The 24,856-nt window shown below is 40.8% G+C and overlaps 1 protein-coding gene across 3 annotated transcripts; it reads left to right on the top strand.

Moving 5' to 3' along the window:
• The first annotated feature begins 45 nt into the window (after positions 1 to 45).
• LOC118225747 (vesicle-associated membrane protein-associated protein A-like) lies at positions 46 to 23,744 on the top strand. Of its 3 annotated transcripts, none has more exons than XR_004764892.1 (6): positions 46 to 261; positions 14,485 to 14,637; positions 15,135 to 15,238; positions 16,550 to 16,630; positions 18,489 to 20,159; positions 23,275 to 23,744. XR_004764892.1 is itself a non-coding variant. In XM_035414651.1 (6 exons), exons 1-6 carry the CDS (start codon positions 204 to 206, stop codon positions 21,189 to 21,191), a joined length of 738 nt encoding a protein of 245 aa, XP_035270542.1. In that variant the 5' UTR covers positions 64 to 203; the 3' UTR covers positions 21,192 to 22,018. The 3 variants fall into 3 exon arrangements, 2 of the variants coding, with proteins under 2 accessions (XP_035270543.1, XP_035270542.1); XM_035414651.1 differs by lacking the exons at positions 18,489 to 20,159; positions 23,275 to 23,744 and adding exons at positions 20,427 to 20,606; positions 21,030 to 22,018 and having other exon boundaries at positions 64 to 261; XM_035414652.1 differs by lacking the exon at positions 23,275 to 23,744 and having other exon boundaries at positions 18,489 to 20,420.
• Positions 23,745 to 24,856: the final 1,112 nt, after the last annotated feature.

Genomic DNA, 24,856 nt, shown 5'->3' with positions numbered 1-24,856 from the left:
ATTTATTTTCTTAAAATCCAAAACACATTCACTACAAATCCAGCGCTGACTTCAGCGTGAGCGTGCACATCGGTTGCGCGTCCGTGTATCTGTTCCCGTGTCCGCGAGCGCGAGGCTGAGTGATTCAGTGCTGCTTTCGGTTTTTTTAACACGCACAGCGGTTCGGTCCTTGGCACCGCCATCACCGAGACTTCACAGCAAAAATGTCCAAATTGGAGCAGATCCTTATTCTTGATCCACCGCACGACCTCAGATTTAAAGGTAAGGTTAAATCGTAGCTGTCATTGCTGAAAGCAGTCATTCACGTCTGCAGTGGAATACTCGCACTCTAGACCGGGGATAATTTCACACCCCCTCCGGTTACTTCTTGCGAACCGCTGCCGCCATTTTGAGAAAGGGAGCGAGGATTTGCTGTGGGCCGCTGCGGATCCCAGCACTCTTGTAACCACCGAAGCCTTACAGAAAGGGTTGTCGGTCCACATAGTGCTGTGCACTACACTTATTGTCGGCCTCTTTGGTTAGCAAGTAGAGGTCAACATTGGAACCTACTTTTGGGTGTGTAACGTTAACATTTATGAGGCCTGTCCACCAAAGCATTCTCTTATAAACTGCAGCCTGTGTTGTTGATTAGCCACACAACCTATTGCTTGTGTTCCATCCTATGCAAGTGCTAGCCAGCTGGCTAATTGGCTGGGCTGATTCCTGAGAGGTGTGCTCAATCTTTGTGCGATCCAGTTTGATACCTATGATAGCTAGCGAGCTTTAACTTGGCGTTGTCTAACTATTAAATTGGGTTGTTGGCTGGCTGTATTTAGTGTAAATAGCGGACACAAGCTAGTTAGAATAGCTTGCGAATTTGGCATTGCTGTGGCTTGAGATGTGACATTATTAACTGTGAATTTTGTAGATCTACCTGCTTGCCAGTTTGATTGTTTATAACACAAGTTTAAAAGATCTGCAAATATCTTATGTATTTAGCTGGTTAGACAGGTCGGTAGCTATCGTTAGCTATGTGGCATGTGTAAAGCGATAGCTGGCAAACAGGATTAGCAACTTGCTGGAGATTTCTCGATTGGTCAGACAGCAGTGTTCGCTTGCTTAGTCTGGTGTCTTGTAACGTTAGGTGTGTTACCTAGCAAGTTTAGCTGATTGTTTGCTGTTTAAGCAACAAAACACTTTTAATGTAAGTATGAGTTTGATATCAACGGTCCGTTAAGTCCGTAGCTACAGCTGAATCCACGTGATTGAAGACGATAGTCTTATGTTAGCCAGCCAGTCCCTTGTGTTTTGCCCACAATAGACCAAAGTGGAAAGTCAGATAGATGCTTTTGTTTTAGCTAGCTAGCTACTTGCTAGTTAACGTGGAGTCTGTAACGTTTAGTAACGTTGGCCAGCTAACCTTGTAGCTGTATGTTATCGATAGCTAAATATGCTGCCAACACGATCTACAGGTGGACTAACCACATTGGTCTGTGCTTGTAGTGAGATAATCAAACACAAATTTATCTACCTTGGGCCTGAGTGCTGCCAACACACAATCTTAAGATATCAAATATACAGGCAGCATTTAGTTAATTATTGATTAGCTTCACCTCGCACAAAAGGCTATTCTTCTGGTCTAACTAGGATTCCAGCCACTCCTCAAAAAGACACTTGGCTACGTCGTGTTCATAGCCAACCCATTTTTCCATTGATTTTGAATGGGACAGGTAGCAAAATGGAAGAAGCCCACCCTTAGTTAGCCTACTAAACCTGCTATACTGTAGCCTAAGCTTAACAAAATTGTAAAATTAACAATTCTCTGTTATTCTGGTGACTGTCTTACACTTTGATTTGGTAGTGTGACATTTTAGTGACACAAAAAGCCTTTTAGTCCTTGATAGTTAAAAATGTGTGAGACCCCACCATTTGCTTTATTGTTTATATCTCGCTGCAGGCTTGCATTGAAACAAATGTACAAACTATTAGGCCACCTCTAGGGCGAGTAGTCACTGAGATGGTACAGTGTTGTGTGTTAGGCCACATTGAGTAGTGATGTTCTCAACTGACTCCATGGATGTCTGTGCTACCTTATGGAATGCCTCTCCTACGTCCCAAAAACTACATACTACATCCTATTAACATGGTTTGTCACTGTGGGCTCTCCATCACTTGAGAATCGTTCTTATTGATTGTGAAAAACAGAACAATATTTTCTTAGATATCAAAATTTTATGTGAAGAACATTGACTGCGTAAGCATATAGTTCAGGTCATCATTTCAGGCCTGTTGACGCAAAGCACATAAGTGTAGTGCTGTTATCTGTGAGAGTTGATCAAGCATTCTAGGACTGCATTATGGCTGTAAGATTTTGCTATTACTTTGAATTTCAAATCCTTTTCAGTTGTAATGACGTGAGTGAGTGCTGTACAACATCTGCTTTCGGTGTCAACTCGGTTACCTTCTTCCAATTTGTTCTGTTATTCTAAAAAACAGGATATTTAGCATGGTACAGGCAGAATTTTGAGTGCAGTTATCCAAATGCAGCCCTATTTACAATCATACTAAAATATTAAAAGCACAATCACAAACTGACCCATTTATGGCCAGCTAGAGACTAACCCATTTTCATCTTTTTAAATGCCGTAGACTAATGTGCCTTTTAGGTCCGGGAACACATGGTGAAATGGCTACATGTGATAGATTTTTGCCTGACAGACTCGGCTCACTTTGCTTGGGAGTTCTCTACATGCATTTATAGAAACGGTGGTAGTATGAGTATAGAAATAATAAACAAAAAGTTCAGCTGGGTTCCAGACAGGTAGGGCCTAATTAGGATGATAAATAGGTTTGTCAGTGGGCCATCATTAAATCTAGAGACACAGTCCAGCATTTGTTCTGAAGCAGTTAATTTTTATTTATGGACACCTGCAGCAATAAACAAAACATTTATTTCCCAAATTGAACTCATGCACATGCAGGCATTAATTATCTTGTTTTTTGGAGATTCACATGCGACTTGCATATAAATAGATGCAATGTAGTGTGTTGTGTAAGTCGCTCTGGATAGGATCGTCTGCTAAATGCCAGTAATGTAATGTTAATGTCATAAATGCAATGCCAAGAAGTGGTGTTGAACTTGTATGTTTTGTCATATTCTGGCACATCTTGCTCCTTTGTGAACAAGATTTTATTTGACCTTTTTAAAGTGCATTAGAGTTTGGTTAAAAGTAAACAAAGTCTTGGTTAAAGATATGAGTAAGAACACAATGAAATTCTTTCATGGGCTCTTCTCAGGTTGAAATGTAAATAATTCCCTCCAAGGCCATCTGTTCCCAGAGAAAGGAGACACCACAAGACTCACAGTTCTTCATAGAACAATGTTCCAGGAATAAAAGGATTTTAAGCCTCAAAATCTTGCTTAGATCTTTGTAAATATTGTAAATCTGAACACTTAGTTTGTCAAGTATTTTGATGGATCAGTGCTTGGTCAATTGTTTCCAGCAGTTGTGTGATTATAATCAGTTTCTTTGTAGTAGTAGTTAAAGTTTATACAAATTTTGCAAATAAGTTGTAGCTTTGGAAATGTAGTAACAACCAGAGGCCAAGATTTGATTAGGTCATGTGGTCTGCCATGTTTTGGTGACTGCTTATGTTGTAGGTAAATGAGAAGAAATTTAACTCCTAAATTACAGAGCATATTTGGGGCTTAATTCGTTTATCCAGCCTCAGTACATGCTTTATTGGCATCGTTTGTAGGACATGCAGTATTTATAATGGTACCTATTTCCCTATGGACGAGATTGTGGAATTGACAGTGGAAGATAACATTGCTCCTGTTGATTTGAGAGTAGGAGTAATGGTGGGAAAACTGGTGAGCTTGGGTGGTTCTCTCCTATTGTACATATGCGTGCATTGAAAGCCTGAGATCCTTGCTACAATTTTATTCTCTGTGGTAGAACCTTTAGTGCAGCTTACTCGTGTTGTGAGACTACTACGAGACTGCCCCATTTCATGGCTATTTCAGCAGTATCCAGTTTAGTACTTACTATTAAATTATGAAAACATTTTACTTGGTGTTAGACCAATGCAAAATATGTCTCAAGTTTTAAGCTTGAGGGAGAGTTTGCTAGCAAACTGTGCTGCTGGAAACTTTTGGTATATACCTACAGTAGTCTTGATTATATGGAAACCTTAGAGTGTAGTGTCACTTTAAATACTAGTCCTACTTTGTATAGATCATTGGAGCTGTGGCCACATAATTTTGGGGGGTTACATGTTTTTAGTGTAGAGCTCTGGGAACTCGCACCCCATAGCTGAACTCTTTGAGTCTCCGTTAGTATTTGGGGATGTAGATCAGATTCTCCGTTGTTTCTGGAAAATAAATTGAATGCATAGCTTTAAACCATGATCATAATACGGATGCATGATAATCTTACCATATGATGTCAAGCGGTGATGACACAGTGTTGTTGTTCACATGTAGGCCTTTCAGGACCCGGCTGATCAGCAATCTACTCGCTGAAACACATGTAATGATTTGGACAGGTTTACAGCAAAAGGCTGAACTGATTTTCTGTATATGATAATATCACCTGACAGTTGTATCATCAGAGCTGACACAAAACGCTGTAAAAAAAAATAAAAAGCTTAATGTTTCTCATGAATAATTGGTAAACATGCTGGCAGTGACTATACCATTCATCACACTTTTGAGCCTTTTGCTCTTCGACAAAAGAGGTGGCAGATGAGACTTTGTTGCGCTTTCATTGTATAAATGAATTTTAAAAGCCTGAAAAAGTGCAAATGGGAACAGTAATGATAGGGCTGAGCAACAAGGGCAGCCCCTCGTTAGCTTTCATTTTCCGCTTTCATTGAAGATAACTTGGATTCTTCGTCTTTCTCTAAGAATTTCTGCGCTGTGTGGTGAATTTTGAACCAGCCAACTACATTTCTACCCTGGGGAACAAAGCCGTATGTTTACCCAGTGTGTGGCAGAGCTGCGTGTTGTGCATTTCTCACAAAACTCGGGCTGTCCTGACATACTCAAATATAGGTACTCCTATCACTATCGTAAGACATTATTCTGTGTTTGAGAAGTAGACCTCATAGCTTAGTATGTGTGGTGTAGTTTCATTAGTAGTGGAGGATTGCTCTAAATGTTCTGTTTGTGTTCACATTCTGTAGTTATGTTCATTCTAGTGGCGACTCCCCTGAACCTTTCACTGCTGTGTCAATAGAAGAAGGTAACAAAGGGAGCTAATAGTCTTGGTGTGTGCATACATGCATGCATGCGTGTTGGTCCTAAAGTCAGTGATGATCAAAATGTACAGTATAATACCATGTATGATGTGGTCTTTACCACAATATGCAATTAACCTTATTAAAGCAAAACTTACGACAGGGGAGTGGTCGATTTGTTCTCGTTTTCCACAATTACCTTGGCTCAGTTAGGTAATTGACTGTATACGCCAATACCAGTTCACTTGTAAATGAAGTCGCTTAAGACATTTCATATAGGGACACGAGCCATCTTCAGCTGTCATTCGTGAGTTAGTCAGTAAATGCAGGCTATGTGAATTACGAGATCAGATTAGTGTTTAGCCTTATGAAATAATTAAGAGCTCACTGCTATGAAATTCAGAAACGGATGCAGTCTTCCAGGCCTGGGTTTCCCCACTCCTCACATAAGTACTTGCCCTTTTTCCTAGACGTTAGTAGGTCTGTACTGTTCTAGTTTTAATAGTAATCTTCAGAAGACAATTATATTTGAATTTGTGCAAGGTGACTTAGATTAATTGTAGCTATGGTCCATTCATTTGATAACTAATAAATCTGAGACATAATGTAGGTGAAACCTGAGCGCCATCTTTAAACCTGAGCATTGTCTTGTGTGGGTACCTCCACAGTTGTGGGATGTGATATAGCCTACTGAGAAGCACATTACATTGTTAGCTGGTTTATTGCTGATTGGCAACTTGGCAATGATTTTTCTCCTCTCAGGTATGCATTTCACTAAACTTTAGCGGGGTTTTTCCTGCTTTAGAGAGTTCTGAGGTGGCCGCCTCGATCAGACCTTTCACCGCCTCCACAAAATTCTGATCAGCGTCGGCACAAAAAACATTATAAATGCGATCGTTGTGCTCGGTGGATTTATATCATTTGTACGCGGAGGGATGAAGCCAAAATGCAGAGACTGAAAATACACTGTTCTATAAGCGCAGATATATATATATATATATGTGTGTGTGTGTGTGTGTGTGTGTGTATATTTAAAAAAAAAAAAAAAATGTTTTTAAATATGTATTTTGTCCCAGAATTAAACCACAACAAAATGATTAGTCTCGTTTCCCAATCGTCTTTTAGTGTTTGACATTTGTGTTTATTGATCGTAATATTTACAAGGCCATTGTGGCATTGTGAGATTCAAAGACAAAGCACTTAATTTGAATTGTCACGCTCCAGATAGCTTGCTCAACATGAGTAAATTAAAAGAAAAATCACTCCTAGTTTTTTTTATTGTTTTTTTTACATTCTTTAATCAGATTGCTGAAACATTATTTATAGCGTATTTATTCCTGATAATCCTGCTGTTTCATCCCTCGTGTTACAAAAAGTGTCATAATAAACTTATGAATGACATACATTTATGTTGTTGTTATTGTCAGTTGGCATATTATGGCAAAAATATTGATTTTATTAGAATGTGAATTAGTGTAAAAGTGTGTGCAGATTTTGAAATTCCTTGTGTTCCAAAAACGCAGCTTTCCAGGGGGTAGTGCGAGTGCTGAAAAAATTGTAAATTTGATCACATGATCACAATCAAAGTACCACCTGCCTCATTTTGAGCCAGTAAAAAACCTGGTTAAGCCTACTTTTCATGAGCTGAAACTTTAAAACTTGAGCTGTTGACTTGTAACTTGTGATTCCATTTAAAAATCATTTGTATTCAAGGTAATGTATTTTCAAGGCTTTACTTTTAATAGTGCCAGTGTAAGGCATTCCTTTAACAAATCTCTGTGGGTGAGGTTTCTACTAAATTAGTCTAAACATTTGAATAGGCAATGAATAGCCTTCTTGGGAAACTTTGTAAATGGAATAAATAAATAAATTGATTGGGCTCTGTTCATTAGCATGACTTTGTGAACAGATCTAACTGCAGTGCTGAAGAGTGCAGTACAAAAAACCACTTGGCTGAGAATGTGTCTGGTTAATACGACTCAACTAAAATGGAGTATGTTTCCTTTCTGAACAACTGCCGATTGTTGGAACAAGTAGTCTTCAAGGATGTGGCCAATTGCTTTTTATACTGCTTCAATGCCAAGGTTGGTCTAAATCCCAGTTGATATAGCCTACTGAGTATATGGCATATTTATATTGGTGATCCTTTGCTCTTCTGCCCTGAACTGTTTAGACATTTTGTTTGAAAGATGGATCATTACACTTCAGCATTTATAAGATTCTCTTATTGCAAGCATGCAAACCAGTTATACAGTTGGATATTTTTACTGAAGCAATTCAGGTTGAGAATGTTGCTCAGGGTTGCAGCACCTTGGCATTTAATCCTCTGTAATCTACTATAAATTAACTAGCATGCTAAAATTCTGCTCATAGTTTATTTAGCCTAACTCGCTTGTGGGTGATGTTATATTTGAGGTGCTAATGACCTCAATGGTAACAAAGTTGATCATAATATCATATTCATATATATCAGCCTCTAATGTGACCTGTGATATGTCATCAACAACAGTATTGATGTTATTCACGAAGAGATTTAAAATGGCTAATTTCAAATATTATTATTGTTATCATTATTATTATTGTTTACAGTTTAGTCCCTAATGGTTTGTGAGTTCTTCCAGTTTGGAATGGCCATTCATGTTTTCAGGCCCATGCTCTCATTGTAGTGTGTTCCTATGGGAGTGTGCATGTTGGCACACTCCTTCCTCTGAAATGAGAGCTGGCAGGCACCACCACACAGTTTCACTCTGCAGTCCACCAGCCGGACTGTTGCGCTGAATTCTTAATCCTAAACAGAGCAACAAGAACTTTATTTTGGTTAGGAAAGTTCGCAAATACAAATCAGCTGCCTAAAAGCGGAAGTCTTATTGGGGCTTATTGTAGCACCACTATGGAATAGTGCCGCCAGGGCATGTTCAAAAGATAGTAATCTACTTTGCGCAACGCTTCTGAAGTAGGCTTTCCTATTGCCGATACCGGTCACATTTTTGTCAACCCGGAAAGGAAAATGGTGGAGGCAGCCACCTTGCAATTCTCTACGCAGGAAAAACCAGTCAGAAAGAGGAGAAATCTCCCTCTCTGGCTGTCTCTGTGCACAATACATCTGGGACTGGAATGGTCAACATTCTATACTGTGGGACAGATTAATTGTCATGATCAACTGTTATGTTATAGTATAATATGTCTTATTGCCGTCACCATGTTTGGCCAAGTTTTTTTTATTTTTTGGTTTAAACTTCAAGGCATGATATCTCTGGCTATAAAAGCAAATACTAATTTGCAAATGAATCTTTGTGAACAACATGGCAACAACCGTATATACACGGTTATGAAAATGTTGAAACCTAATTAATATAGATTTAATATAGATAAGATTTTTGGCCAAATTTGATTATATGCCACAATTACTTGTATAAAGAAAAGCATTGACCTAACAGGGCAAGGCATGCCAATTCAATCATCACATCCCATTTTCTACACTATGCTTTTAATCTGTAGTACATGCATTGAGCAGTGAGCCCAAGGGAACACTTCCAATAAAATGAATGGTACAGTTGAAAGTGCATTGCAGTCATGTGCAATTCTGCACATAACTGATGTTCAACTGAAAAAAAAAAACCTGGTTGAGAACTTTCAGGTGCTGTTCTCCTGGTATTCATACCCACCCAACGGGCTGTCTCAGTGCATGCCAGAGTTATTTTCGCTGTGACGCTGATGTCTCGTGCACAGTGAAGCTTGCTTGTGGTCCGGTAAACCAGCTCTTCCTGATCAGCAGTCTGGTTAGAGTCGTGGGCGTTTTCAGGATGGGTTCATTGTGACATCACCAAACACAACTGAATCCTGCATGTTGACCAGGCGCTGGTCTGTGAAGCACCGTCTCAGGTTGTCAGGGACACCGTTTTTTTTCTTGTGGCTCTACCCTCATTTGGCTTGGTCAGTGGTAATATCTTGAGCAGTTAAGTAGTTTTTAAACTACGTGGACAGCTTTGTTCCTGGTTAAATAAGCATGGGGTTTGTGGCTCTGCAATTGAGCATGGTGATTTAAATCAACGCTTCATGCATGAAGGTCTGCTTTGATCACTTTTTATCAAAGCCTTGGGGGCCCTTGTTTACACTGTAGCTCTTTGAGTTGGTTCAGAATTTTAGGTTTTATCAAGGACTCCTGCTGGTTGCTTTCTCAACTTCTGTAGAGCCACAACTTTCCACATTTTTAATGGGTTAAGGCCTTGAAACCGATTTAGTTGTGCTGTATTGTAGCATGCTGTATTGATTTGCTGTGTAACTTGCTGTCTGTCTTGCCTTGCTGTCTGAAAACAGAAAAAGTTTTAATTAAAAAAATGAAAACAGCTGCACTTCACCCAAGTAATTCATTAGGTTGCACTTTTGCTTGTCAAGAGGACAATGAATGCAACAAAGTAAATGGAAAAAAAACTAAACAAAAGCGACTAAACATAGTTTTGTAATCATTTGGTGTCCTTTCATTTTTATGCCGCTAATGATTAGGGAAAAAAAAGGATTACAGATCTCTATGTGGTCTGATTCTTAGTTTTCTCATAAGTCTCATTATTTTCTCAAGTGTTCGTACAAAGATAATGTTGTAATAAGAGTAAAGCAGTCTGGGATGGTGCAGTTCCTGTTGTGTGACATGACTTAAGTTCTTCATCAGTGAGGGACAGGGTGGAGGGGTCTAAGGTGTTCGGGAGGAGGGGTCTGTTTACTTGACCGAGGCATGGAGGTAAGGCGTTCAGGGAAATGCGCGATTTCAAGCCCCAGCAGTTTATGTAGGGCCCCACTTGGGACTGGCTCCAAGTCTGGGATTTATGGGCTTGTGCATTCCTGTGGTCTTTCTTATCCTACTCCGAAGGAAACGTCAATGTACTGATGTAAAAATGTTTTGTATAAAAACCAGATTTTTATTTATTTATGTTTTTGGAGCAATTTCTGCTAATGCTACAGTGCTCCTGATATGTTGAGATGACGCTGATTTCAGACATTTTTCTTTGCCATATAGCCTATTCCGTTGATAACGTGTCTGGATATTTCTACACCAAAAATTAAGGTGGCTGCAATCTGAAATGGCTAAAATGTATGCAGTTGTGTAATATGTAGGCTACTTCTAGCTCCCAAAATACATAACCTAAAAAAGCCTTGGTTGTGATTGTGGTCGCAATCTGTCGGAACATAAACCGAGGAGAGTGAGGCTTCATGTAGGCTAATCCAAATAGACAGAGCTGCCATATGCGACCAGTGGCTCACTGATTTGAACCAATACACTATGGAGATCAAATTATTTTGACTGAATTCTTGAGGGGGGAAGCAACAAGACTTCCACGTCCAACTTAAGAGAAGCTAACAAAGTTTTCTTCAGTCTGACGGGGGATATGACATTTTTGAAGGTTATTAATGCATTGAATAGCCTTCCAGGACTCATGGTTGAAGTAGAGGTCCTTTTTATGATTTTTATTTTTTATTTTTTATTTTTTTAAGACCAGGGTTAACTCTGTTCTAGAAGTACTCTTGACCGAATGACACGTGAACTCAACTGAATGGTTTGTTTTTGCTATTAAACTTTCCTCTACGATTTGATCATTTACCAGTGAGGAGGCGATGAAACCGTTTCTCCCTGACCGTGTGATTTGCCGCTACTCCTTCGAGGACACAAAGGACGGAAAAAAAATGAATCCTTTGAAACCATGGTTGACTGGAAGTCTAGGGGCCCCCACCTCGATTCCCAACTCCCTTGGAGTGCTCCTGAAGGGAGCATCACTCCTGTTCCCGGGTCATGTACGCCAGGCTAAATATTGCAGCGAAATCCAGTTTTGGGCCCTGGTAGAATTCCAGCTGCGAGCTGCAGGGACAGCCCTCGTTCTCCGGCTGTATTTTTAGCCGGGCAGGCCCGCGTGGGACCCCGCCCCCACACAGGCAGGGAGACATCCAGACCCACTTACATGGAATATCTGTGTGCGGTGTAAGAGCCTGTCACTCCACCGGAAGGCCTCCCTGTGAGGTCTCCTCAGATTTCTGTTCATCTTCTGAAGGAAGATGGTTCATTTGCAATATTTAGGGCAGTTGAGCGGTGCTCACATTTTTGAAGGCTTAGTACTGTTTTTAAAGCATGGGGCCTTAATGAGAGCTTTGTGATTTAGACCAAAGGTGTCCTTTGGTCTTCTTCTTTCGACTCCAAGCCATGGTATGGTTATACAAAAAAAAAGTCAAAACAGATTTTATGAGAGGTTGCTGTTTTTTTATATATAGGCCTACTGATTTCAGATGTTTTCCTTTGTTATAATAATGATAATAATGTTTATTTTACATTATATCCTGGTGCTGTCATTTTTTTGTCAAAACTGATAGGCTAAATATTATTCATGAATTCTTTCCTATACCTCTCCCAGCGCTACACTCATACAACCCCTTATGCCTTGCTTATTTAATATATAATCTCCTGTAGCTGTGATTGGCTCCTGATTTTTGCTCATCCCGACCCCCCCACCACACACACATACGCACACACACATGCACACGTGCACACACACACACACACACACACAAATAGAGCAGCATTGAGCATTATTGCACTGTAAATGTACGTACATGTACGAGTCAGATCTGGAATATAAGGACGACCCAGGTCAAGTAGTGGGTCTATCCAGATCCCTTCAAGCTGTGTCCGAATGATACTTTGATTCATTTTCTACTTCGTCTTTCTTTTTTTCCCGAGATAGGCAGTAGGTCAGTAGATACTTGGAGGCTGGATGTTTGTAGCCGAGTCTCGAATAGATGGAACTGTGCCTGATTTTAACCAACTTTGTACTCCATCTCATTTAGAATAATGCTCATGGAGAAATGCCCTGAGAAAAAGAATAGTAAAAATAAACTGAAGCCATTGATGGCTGGATCCGTAGCGAGCCGATTTAGATTTTTTTGTAATCTTACAGGCTACAACTGAACAGCTACCACCCTTTTTCCTAGCCATTGCTATTTGGAGCTCACCCTGCTTCACCCTAGCTAGTGCTGTTGCTTATATTAGAGTGGGCAGTCCCCACTTTCAGAGGGGTGGGAATATTACATTAGCAGGTAAATGATGATTGATTGACTCGAGCAAAGGTCATATCTTTTTTTTTTTGCATTTTTGTGACTACCCTACTTGAAAATGGCTACATGAATGCTACATTTCATTCAAACCAGACAATTACTTTGTTTGCATCACAAAACTCATAGCCTACTGTTGCAATATGCAATTTTTAAAACAGAGGCAAAGCTTTGCTAAGGGCAAGAATTAGGCCTAATATTCACATTAGCCTCTGTGTTGTTGTGTCAGATAGGATCAGACTCAGGTCGGGTGTGTATTAGCTGGTAGTCAATCCACAAAATATGGTCTAGACATCCCTTAACAGGAATAATTGTCTAGGTCATTGCATGTTGTAATCTTAAAAAGCACCTAGGAGCACCAGTATTTTTTTTTCCCTGCGTTTTGACTTTTTTTCTGCGTAAAAAACAGAATCCTGTTACCGTAATTACTGTGTAAGGCCATTTGAAATCTTATTGCAGTATCTCATGGTGGCAGTAAATTGTGCATTTTCCTGTATGTTGTGAAGTGGATGTACATTTCATTTCAGTACACTGGACTGTGTTCCATTTCCAGAAGGGCAGGCTGGTGTAGATGTTCTTGTGGGGCAGGAGAGTTGGGAGCAGAATGTGGTCTGAGCGTTGAGACTGGCTGTGGCACTCCTTTGCTGAGGTACTGTGCTATAGTACTATACATACCTCATACCTGCCCAACTTCATTCTGTTCTACTCGGAGAGCTAGAACATCATGATACGCTAATCTCTAAGGCAGGGGTGTGGCCTGGGGAGAGCCTGTGGGACTCATGAACATCAGATTGCAGGGCCTAAAATGGAAATAAAATGAAAAGCTTAAAAGCTGATTTCTCTTGTGCTATGCATTCTTGAGATATTGCAGGGCAGCAAAGCGATTGTCCTCTTGCGGTATTCTGAAATGCTGAACTCCTCTCCTCTTCGACTTCTGTTTTCTCTTAGGAATGACAGAGAGGTGCATTTTGGGACAGCTGGCCTCCGTGTCCTGGTTTTTCACGTGCAGCTCACGAGTCTCTGCGGCTCCTGAGTCTGCCGCTCACTTCCTCTTTCTGGACACAGGGGTCCTGTAACCTTGCCTTTCTGTAACCCAGCCTCCTGCACAAAGTCTTGGGAAGTGAGAGATAGATTTGAGTGTAGTGTAATTGGTAAGGAGCTGGTCTTGTAACCTGAAGGTCACAGGATTGTTTCCCTGCTAGGACACTGCCGTTGTACCCTTGAGCAAGGTACTTAACCTGCATTGCTTCAGCATATATCCAGCTGTATAAATGGATGCAATGTAAACACTGTGTAAAAAGTTGTGTAAGTCAGTCTGGATAAGAGCGTCTGCTAAATGCCTGTAATGTAATGTAGTGAGTGTGTTCTTCAGAAGCGGCGGGCACTGGGCCCGACCTTCTTGTTTTTTAATGGGCTCGATGGGGGTGTGGACTCTTCGAAGAGAGCCAGTGGTTTGTTCGGGGCAGGGAAAATTCCTCCAGGGTCAGTTCAGTTCAGAATCATGCAAAATGTTTGCTTTCTGGCACCGCCTGCTCTCCCACTGAAGGTAGGGTGGGGGGTGGGGTTAGGCTGTTTGCTTTTTATGCATTTTTGCAATCTGTTAACTGAAGTTTGCTTTAGGTAGGCCTATACATTACTGATCTAGACATTCTTAGATTTTTCATCTATACGTGAAACAGATTGGTACCACTATAGTGAACATATCCCAAAATAGTCACTTGGCCCTAAAAAGAACCATACCAGTTATAAACCGCACCATTTTAGACAACATTCTGGTCAATGTAGAGTTCATCCTAATATATGTGTATACCTGCAATATTTAGCAATATTTAGCACGTGTAATTTCAATCTAATGTATAATTGCCCCCTATTTTTCTCATTCAGAAATATCAAGAATAAGATGTGGTTTTCTGTGGTTGCCCGGAAACCACGGATGAATGTACGGTGGACGTACGAGTACACTAGTGTAATTTTTGTGGCTATTTCAACTTGCTGAAGATGGATGTTCGAAAATCACCTAGCGGCGCTTTTGAGGGGAGAGTGGAACCGCTCTGCTTTTACTCGAAGCCCGGCATTGTGGGAAATGTATGCACCCTGAGCACAGGTTGATGTCGGCCGGCGCTCGGTCTCTCACGGTCCGCGTGGGCCTCTCGCCTTTCTCCCCCCTTGCAGGACCTTTCACAGATGTAGTCACCACAAACCTCAAGCTGAAGAACCCCTCCGACAGAAAAGTATGTTTCAAAGTGAAGACGACGGCGCCTCGCCGGTACTGCGTACGGCCAAACAGCGGCATCATCGACGCCGGCGCCGCCGTCACCGTGTCCGGTGAGAGTCCCCGCCGCCGCCCAGCCCCGGTCAGCCGGAGCCGGAGCCTGTCCGCCTGTCACGGCCTGGCTGAGGGAGCGCATTAGGGTCACGGTTAACGCCGTTGTTACGTTTTCCGGCCTCACCTCGCCTGTCATCTTCGCACCACATGGCACACAAGGCCTCGACCCACTGGACTGAAGTGGTTCTGAGATTATGCCCACGCTGTGCTCTCTTACCATTTACATGGGTTCAGTGTGTGTATAGTACATCTTCAGATATCAGTATTCATGTGTCTGCTTTAACTTCAGGTTCATGTTAAAGGTATGATACACGGTTGCACAAGTTAGAATATAGGAGAACTGAAGTTACTTGTTCCGATATCGCAAACTAGACAGCATTCAGTGGAAGAACACATTTTTAACCAATAGGGCTTATATTTCCTGCCGTTATTTTTGAAGTGATTTTCCATAGTTACACTTGATTGCTGCCCCTCTAATGGACTTTTTCTTTTGCAGTCATGCTACAGCCATTTGACTATGACCCCAATGAGAAAAGTAAACACAAATTCATGGTACAGACGACTTTCGTACCTCCGAATGTTTCAGACATGGAATTAGTGGTAAGAGATTCTTTCACACGTTTCCTCCAAGCTCTTTATACGTCTGTTGCTAACCATTGTCACAGTAGGAAATCCATTTCCAAGAGAATCTTTCATTTTTTTAAGTAAATACCATGTGCTTATTATTATCCTTATTATTACTATTATCATTATTATTATATAATTTTTGGAGCTGAATAAATTGATGATACTGCAAATGTAAAATATCATCAATTTGTTCAGTCTGTCATTTTACACCAGAGTGAATGACTGTGTGCGACATCCAGGAGAACTGTAGTTTTTTACTAATGTTATATTCAACTTTCCATTCACTATAGTTATTTGACTGTAAACTCAAATTGATAGAGGGAGTACCTTTCACTGTGATTAGGGATGATCAACACTCATCCTCGAGTGTTTATCTGAAAAGCCCTTTTGAGCCCTTTTGGGTTTGGCAGAGGCATTACATTGGTGAAGATGATGACCAGGAAAGCCAGGGACTGTAGTGCTGGGATTGGTGTAAAAATCACATATTTCAAATGCCTTTAAATAGCCGCTCCAGACCTTTGTGTCGAAAAAGCCATTGTAATGTTCATTTTTAGCCAACAGATGGCAACACAGCCCTAGCAAACACTTTAAAGTTACTGGTCTCATATGTATTGTGTCTCACTTCACATTGCCTGAGACAGGATTGAGGGCTTAGAATTTTCCATAACTGGCAAGACCTATCAATTGGAACTTAATATTTACAAGGGAATACAAGCATTATTATTTCAAACCCTCAGGAAAGCATGACCGAGAGACTGCAGGTTTTTCTCTGTAATGCTGTGGAATTGCCAGAATTCTGTATTAATTGTATAGCATGTGGAACTGAATTCTTAATTTTTAGCTTGAGTTTTCGTACAGTTAAACCTTGTACAGTAAAAGTTGTTTGCTGCTATATGTGATGAACTTATAAACTCTTAAAAAGTAATAGTCCGGTTTGCATAATGGCTTGCATGTCTTGCTTTGTTAACTTGAACGTTCATGGTAATTTGACACTGAACTGAAATTCCTGCAGTGGAGGATGGCCTGTTGAATAAATGTACACAAGATTGAAAACTTAAAGCTTAAGGAAGCGGCGCTGGAGTGGGGTGATTGTGTGTGCGTGTACATGTGTGTATGGCTGTGTCTGCCCTGACGTTGGTATATGCATGCATGTGTGTGTGTGCGTGTATGCGTGTGTGTGTGTGTGTGCGTGTATGTGTGTGCGTGTGTGAGTTTTTGGCGGGGGTTGGGAGTGAGTTATGCTGTAGAGCCCCCCTGAAAAGCACCCATGTTTCATTCCCGCAGTGGAAAGATGCGAAACCCGATGAGCTCATGGATTCCAAGCTGCGATGTGTCTTCGAACTGCCTACTGAAAACGATAAAGTGGTGAGTGGTTCAATCCGCCTTACTTTTTGAAAACCAGATCTACCATTTCCGCACTGATCGTTGAGACACAGGGTGAATACACGCTTTTGGACATTTTCCCACAATCTGTGACCATATTGATGTGTATTTTGCCACATTTTTTATGTTTATGAGGTCATAGGCAGTGCCTGACTGCAGAAGAAAAAAATGTCTTTCATTAATCTGCCATTTTGAAATGTTTGATGCTACTTGTTCTTGTAACTTGCCCAGTGGAAAAACCTACAAAAGCTTCCTGCTTTTGACATTGCTCTCTTGTTTGTCCTTGAATAATTTCATAATAGTTTTTTCCATACCATTGGCAAAACGGAGTTACTTCATTTTACAGAATTACGGTCTTCTTGGTGATACAGATGGAAAGCAAGTATATATAGCAGTGGCTCAACTGTCTCCTTTCTTTATGGTTACAAAACCTTGTTTTTTCCCCCTTCCTCGTGTATTAATGATGGGGAACATACACATGTCAGTCAACCTCTTTTCTCACTCTTTTAGATTCTGCATCACTTTATGTCCACTTGTTCTCTTTGTTGGTTGCTGTATTCTGTGCACATAATAGGTACAGTTTGAAAAATGGAAAAAAAACGTTTTTTCACCCCCTCATACCTTACCTAAATAAATACCCAAAATAATCGTTTTTTGTTTGTTTGCAATTCTATAGAGAAGTGTTGCATACAAATTCTAATACCATTTCCCAAGATGAAAAATGCAACCCTGGGTTTTTTCTTTCTTTAGCTCCTTGTTCACTGCTAGAATTAGTCTGTAGCCTGCTGACCTTTTCCACTGTCTTTCTCTGGGCTTAGTATGGCTGTAAGCGAGGCTAACTGTCTTTAATCTTGGATCTTTACCTCGCTCTGGGCCTTGAGAAAAGAATGGCGCTTAGTATTATTTGATCATGCAGCACTACCTTGGTGAGCTAGTTTCCAAGTTATCAGTTATAAGAAGTGGAACTAAAACCGAAGAAGTGAAGATAAGCACGCTCATACAGGAAGATTCACTTCAGAATTAAAATTATGGAGTGGTTTGTTAAAATTTGTCTAGGTAATGCATTTACTCTGCTCTGATTTAGCTTGTCAATGAACTTTGAGCAATAAGTACGGTTTTTAAGTTTAAACCAGCATCATGATATATACTTAGGTGATATTTGGTTTGCCTTTTATTAGATAATATCATAGCATTCTGACCATCATAATTTGTATAAAAAACATTTATGGGACATGCTTCATTAGCCTGTTTGCTAGTTGTTTTGGGTGCACAAAACTTTAAAACATTGCCAAAATTTAAATCTTCCACAAAAACTTTATTCATTGCTTGCACATAGGTGACTTCATGAGTCTTGTTGTGGAAAGTTGGCTTTTTCAGTGTCAGTGTTGCACCATTGCATTCCTGTGCCTAAGTGTCAGCAGCAAGCTTCTGTATTTAGATTCTCCCAATATGGGTTGATATCAGGGGTCAGGGTTCTCCTGGGCAAGGCGATGGAAAAATACCGATGTGCACTTAAGTTCTTTGATGTATTTTCTGGGCAGTAGTTCGACATGGTCCCAGCGGGGCAGTGGCTATTAGATGTAGCGTACATTTACCAGGCTTCAAGTGTATTAAGTCCCGCTGGTCTGCTTAGCATCCTGGGTTTAATTTCTCCAGAAGGACCTGTAATTAACATAGCTTGTGTACATGTTTTAAAGGGCATCGCATGTCTGACTCTGTGTTTATTCCCAGAACATCCCAAGGGGTGCTCTAAACAGACTAACATTGGTGGAGGCTCTTGGTCTTTCCTGTGCTGTGTCCCCCTGTCTCTCATGCATGCCGCCTGTCCTTCCCTCACCAGCTTCTCTCCCTCGGGTTCGCCACCCCATTGCAAATGGGCAAATTAAATGACCCCGGCTCGGTGGGCGGAGCCCATCTCCCACCCAGGCCGCCTCCCACCCCCAGCGAGTTCCACACTCCCTTTGGCACCCAGAGCCTGTACACCCCCGGCAGCATTGGCAGTAGGATCATCCCGCTGCAGCTAGGAGGCCTGTGTTTCCCAGGCTTAGCCAGAAAGGTTTGTGACAGGCAGGCAAGCTCAGGTGTAGAACTGGAGGGTAGGTTTGTCAGTGCTTTCTGCCTTTGAGAGCCCTCTGCTTCAGCCAATGATTGTGTGAGGATTCACAGTTCTCATATATTCATACTGTGGGTGCTAATTGATAATTAGTTTAACAATAATAATTGACTGGATTCAAGTTTGCCTAAACATTCAGACATAATGTGTTTGAATGTATGTTTCGTAAGTGTCATATTTATTGCTGCTTTAAAGCACTTTTCACTAAAGTCAGTATGTGAACTATTCCCCAGACAGTATTAGCTGTAGCATAACTGTTACTATATGGTGAACACCCATTTTTATCAGTCGGCAAGTCACTGCATTGATTGATCTACTTTGCAGTGTAAAAAAAAAGATGTCTTGCTCCTGAAAATTCTTCCCTAACTGAATAAAAACAAAAAACAACTTTTGCTTTCTATAAATATATAATGTATTCGACTACTGTGATGTAATCATTAATTTTGAAAGGTGTTTCCATTCCAGTGTTAGCATCATGTTGTGGTTAGTAATGTTGTGCACCACACCCCAGGAGCAGCATGGCATTGATTTTTAAATAGCCTAGCTGTCATTTAAATATGGGAACTTAATATGACAAACTATTTGCTACTATTGTAGTGGATATTTGTCAGCTCTTGGTTTAAAAACAAAACAAACGCTGTACAGCAGGGGTGCCCTGTCTTATCCGAAAAAGGCCAATCTGGGCGCAGGTTTTAGATTCTTCTTATTTGGAGACTTTGGTTAGTTAATTAGTTGAACGGGGTGTCTGTGCCGGGCTAAAACAAAAACCTGCACCCACACACTGGCTCTTCTCGGATAAGATTGGATACCCCCGCTCTTTTCAGGGGCAGTTTGTAGTAGGTGAGTCATCCTCCATTTCCTTTTGCTCTCAAAACGGATTGTGGTAGTAGTGACTGGGATGTGAGCAACAAATCGTGGCAGGCAATCAATTGAGCATCATTGTAGCCCATCAGAACTGCAGGCAGCCAATGTTATCTTGCCTCTTGCACACAATTTCAGATTCATTGTGCTAATATATTCCATTATCCTCCTTAAAGGAGTTTTAACCGCCCTTTATTTGCTTGGCTTATTCCACGGCTTTGCATGTATTCAAATGCATGAAGGGCCAGTGGAACATAAGAAGCATCTGTCAGGCTGATTCATGGAAGTGCTGAGTCAGATTGATGGTAAAAAAAAATGTAGTCTGTTCAGAGAGCCCTGATATTTAAGGCAAGCTGACCCAGTGTGAGCTGATTCTACCACAGTCCATCCTGCCAGCTTGCTCTGTTGGAGCCATTTTGCTCTGTTGGAGTCTTCAAGTTCAGTCCTCCGGTTCTCCACATTATCTCTACATTTCCACATCTCTGCAGAACCTGAATGGATTTCTCAGTCCCGCCACCATCGGAGTCATGTCTGCAAGTTGACCGTCACTAATGATGAACCCCATTAGAACGTTAGCGCGAAGGCACCATTAATTGCCAATACGGGGACAAAACTTTATTTCCGTCAAGAGCCCAGTTTCATGTGGTGGAGCTGGGCCTGCATAAAGCCGCCGATGAGGTTGTGCGTTCGGCATGGACAGCAGTCTGGGGTGGAGAAAAAGGGGCTGCTCCTTGACTTGACTTTGTTTTTTTTGGCAGGACAGTTTATTTCCTTGTTTTAAACGGTTCTTCCCCACGTTTGCAGAATGACATCGACTCGAGCAAAGCCGCGCCGATCCTTAACGCGTCCAAACTGGACGGCTCATCGGTGCCCAAGCCCAGCAGCGTCTCCCTGGACGACACCGAGATGAAGAAGCTCATGGAGGAATGCAAGAGGCTTCAGTCCGAAGTCATCAAACTCGGAGACGAGAACCGGCAACTCAAGGTACTCGGAGATTCTGAGGCAGACGTGATGTGAAATGTGCCTTTTCTTTTCATTGTACACTAAAGTCTGATTGGTTGGGATTCCCAGTTCTGGCGTATGATTATTCAGCTGATGGGTATTACAGCAAAATGTAGTCCTAGACAGTTAAGCAGAAAGGAGACGGTCGTGTTGAGTTTGTTTAAGGAGGAAGTGTATCGCTGACCAGGCCAGGCCAATCAGGCTATCAAGCTAGCCAGATAACATGGTCAGCTGAATGGTTAGCTAGATGGCCCAATAGCTGGTTAGCACACTAGGCTGTTTCTTGGGTTCTCCAGGTTAATGGTACATTAGTTCCTCTTGCCAGCCTGCCAGGCGCAAAGACGGTCACGATGAAGAAGTGAGCCTCTTTTCTCAGTGTTGCCCGTCTGTCTCATTCCCTCTCAGGACGATGGTCTGAGGATGAGGAAGATCCACCGCTCGGAGAACATGGTATCGAACACGTCCTCCCTGATGGGCAGGGACCAAGGCTCCAGCTCCCTCCCCTCCCTGCTCGTCGTTATTGCCGCCATTTTCATCGGATTCTTCCTAGGGAAGTTCATCTTGTAGAGGGAAATCGCATGCCAGCCCGGCTTCTGTTTAAAAGGCCTGGAAAAAAAAATGTATTTTTTTGTTGATCTGCCATATCATTGGTAGTCCGACACACAGTGAACATGTTTGTGTACAGCATCATATGCAGGCCTTGCCTTTAACAATCTCTCACACGGTTAGTACACATGCAGAAAAGAGAAAGAGATTTCTCTTTTGTTGTTTTGTTTTTCCAGTTCTTTGGGATGGGTGGGTTTCGGGGGAAATTACACGGATTAAAAAAAAAAACTAAATAAAATTGTACATTTATCAGAGCATCAATAGCAGGAGGGTCAAGGTTCTGCATAGAGACCTTGACGGAAATTGATAAATAAAAGCATTGTTCTCTCTTTTCTCTCTGTGGTTTTCATAAAGAGTTGAATGGAATGTTAAAGTGTCTTGTAAATGTTATTTTAATCCTTTTAAGAAAAAAAAGAAAAACTATAAAACAAAAAAGAGACTTTACTACCTGTTGCTGGATTGCCTCAAAATTTGTTTGTCCAGTTCATAATCCAGAAGTTTCGTAGGGAATGTGAAGAGTTGGGCTGGGGAAATAGGTGCCTCCCTCCTTAGATGTTTCTTCATCTTTTCCTGTCCCTGCTGACACCCAACACAAAATATTATTGTTATTATTATTATTATTATTATTATTATTATTATTATTACTAATACTCTTTTCTTTTGTTTCATGACACAAATTATTTATCCCTTGTGAGGCAAATGCTGACTGAAAATAAGGTCTCCATTCTTACAATTCTGTCCCATGGTATTTAACATTGAAAAAATAAAAAACAAAAAAGTATCTTTAACATCGTTTCAGCAGCTTTTTTTGTTGTTTCTGTCTCCTGATGGCTTGAAGCGTTTTCCTCCCATCTAACTGTAGCAGCGCGATATGCTGCAAGTCACTTTTGCATTTTAAAATTAAAATTAAAATTACAATTATAGGAGTGTTTTACTTAATGTCAACAAGATTCTGTTTTTAAGACTTGTAAAAAGAAGAAAATCTGTTGAGGAAAATGGGAGCGGTGTAAGAAAGTAGTTAAAATGTCAGGGAAGAAATGAAAAGGACATTTCTAAATTGACAGGGTATACCTGCTTCTTTGTGTATCTGCCTTATCCAGGGGGCTGTGCAGTTTTGCAGTTTTCCAGCACAGAAACTGCGCAGCTCTGCCATGGTTCGCAGTTAAAAAGCGGCAGCTGATTGCTCACATTTTGCAGGGCATGCCCGGCCAGCTTGATAGACAATGTATGAGAATTGGAACTGAACGGGCCTTTCATAACTGTCTTGAATTTGGCACAAACCCTTTTACTGGTGGTTCTGTTTTGGTTGTGCTTCTTTTTAATGAGTGTGTGGATGGGGTGCATTAATTTGTCTTTATTCTGTCGAATTTGATTTGAACTGAATTGCATCTAAAAAGTGCTGCTTTGACACCCTGCCAGATGACAGACAGCAGTTGCCAAAAGCAGTTCATTGTGTACTGGTGAATAATAAAAGAAGGATTACAAGACCGCTTTTCCCATCATTACTCTGCTAAAAACAAACAGTCCCTTTTTGTCAGCAGTCGCTGAAACTAAGACTAAGTGACACGCAAAGGGGCCTATTCTTCGGTATAAAGTAAGGAATCTTGTTGCTCAATTTAATATGGGGCTGTCAGGATTGCTCCTAATGAGCGCTAAAGATGAATATGTTCAGTGCAAAATGGTTAACAGCCAAAAAAAAAAAAGTTAATTTAATTAGATTTTTTGTAATTTACTCCCCTTCCAAAATGCGTCCATTTTCACTTGTGCCATTTTTACCTATAATCCAACCTCCAAGGACATCAAGGCCCTTTGCAGTCTGCGTGAATAATTCTCACACTAGCTCTATAGCCATCTGTCTGTAGGCTGAGGGCTGGGCTTAGTCAGTTCTTGAATGGGAGAGCACTGGGAGAACTTAAGTTGCTGTGTTATACTGTTTTGGTTGGCCACTAAGGGGCAGTCATGGCTTGACCAAATATAAAATGAATTCCCCAGTGTAGTGGTGGTGACACTGTGATGTAGAGATACCCTCTCTCAAGTTATACAGACTGCTACTAATTCACTGTGGTCACTAAAGATGCCATGGCATTACTGAAGGAGAACAAGATACGGTCAAATTCCCACACTGTTTCTCCAACATCTGGCCACCCAGTCATACCCCTTATATATTTTTTGATAGTTGGCTACACAATTCGTTGCAACACAAGTCATCACTGTCAGTGAAAAAATTTACTTTCTGCGGAACGCTTTGCTTGAATAAAGGCTAATGATAAGAAGCATTACATTGAAAGCACGAACGTTTTGACTGGGGCCTAAAAACCTAATGGTTTGGTTTAATGTAATGTTAAGTGAATTGTGGCCAAGATTTTCACTCATATTCAAGAAATATAAGTTAAGAAATCCTTATAAATTCCAAGGTTATTGCCATAAAAAACCATATTAAATTATGTGTTATAATCTTTTACATATGGTTCCATGTTTGTCTTGACTTATACAATAAAAAAGTAATAATGACCATTTTTGACTGCTGGTTGCTGTTTTCAAAACCAGAGCAAATTACACTCCTCTTGAAATTTGATATAAGTATTGAATTGAATTAAATGGGCATGTGTATATAAATGTGTGCATGTCATATTTAGACATAGTATTTTTTTATCAACTAGAAAGCATGAAAAATCTGTGTGGGTGTAATGAGGAAAATGTTCTCTTCATTTTCACCTTAATATGCAGCTTTAGGTTGTCCTGGTTGAGACTGATTGCTTTCAGTAAAGGCTTTTTTTCATGAAGGCTGTGTGCAATAATTGATTTGTTTCAAGGAGCTTTTCAGCTGAACAAAGCCCCCATTTTCCATTTATATGAGTGTGATGCAGCTTAAGATACAAATACTTAGCATTATGCCATTCCAAGTCCCAGTAAGGTGGCTTTTCCATGATTTCTGCCTGCTGTAACAGAACCTTTAACCCAAAGCTTTATGCTTTATGCATGCACGGTAACTCCACAGCCACAAATATCCTGCATCTGTTTACCAAACACATATCATCCTGTGCATTCCTTTGGCCTGTGAGTTGTTTTTAACATGGCTCTAATGAACAACCTTGCACCACTCTACACATAGAACCCTAGTACCAGAGATGGAGAGATTTCATTCTGTGATTAGATTCCCTAACTAGGGATTTTTTGTAACTAGAAATTAGTGGGGCCACTAGTTTGTCTCCACAATGTGACCTGTGGGGATTTAAACTCGTATTTCAATGGTAATCCTCCAGGGGTATAGTAACTCCAATGGCACAGTCAAGTGGCAAATCATACAATTGAGTTTTTAATTGAGACATTTGTAAAAACAATTAGTTTTTATTTTATGGGAAGAGTCAGGAAGGAAAGTGAACATAGATGGAGGTTTAAATGCTGTGAAAAGCATGTCTTTGAGCCAGTGGTCCTCACTCCTGGTCCTGGAGAGCCCTCTGGCCCTGGTCTGCTGGCTTTTGTTGTTATTCAGCACTGTAGTAGCACAGCAATTGATCAGTTAAAGCGATCAGTTTTATTTAACTTTTTTGTATAAGTTAAATGTTCTATTACTGCTCTCATTTTTACTTTGGGAATTTCCCACTGCTTCTTACAATACCTAACAT

Source organism: Anguilla anguilla, chromosome 4, assembly GCF_013347855.1.
Source record: "Anguilla anguilla isolate fAngAng1 chromosome 4, fAngAng1.pri, whole genome shotgun sequence".
Lineage (NCBI taxonomy): Eukaryota > Metazoa > Chordata > Actinopteri > Anguilliformes > Anguillidae > Anguilla > Anguilla anguilla.
Note: the sequence above shows the minus strand (reverse complement) of the source record. Positions and strands in the feature narration are given on the sequence as shown.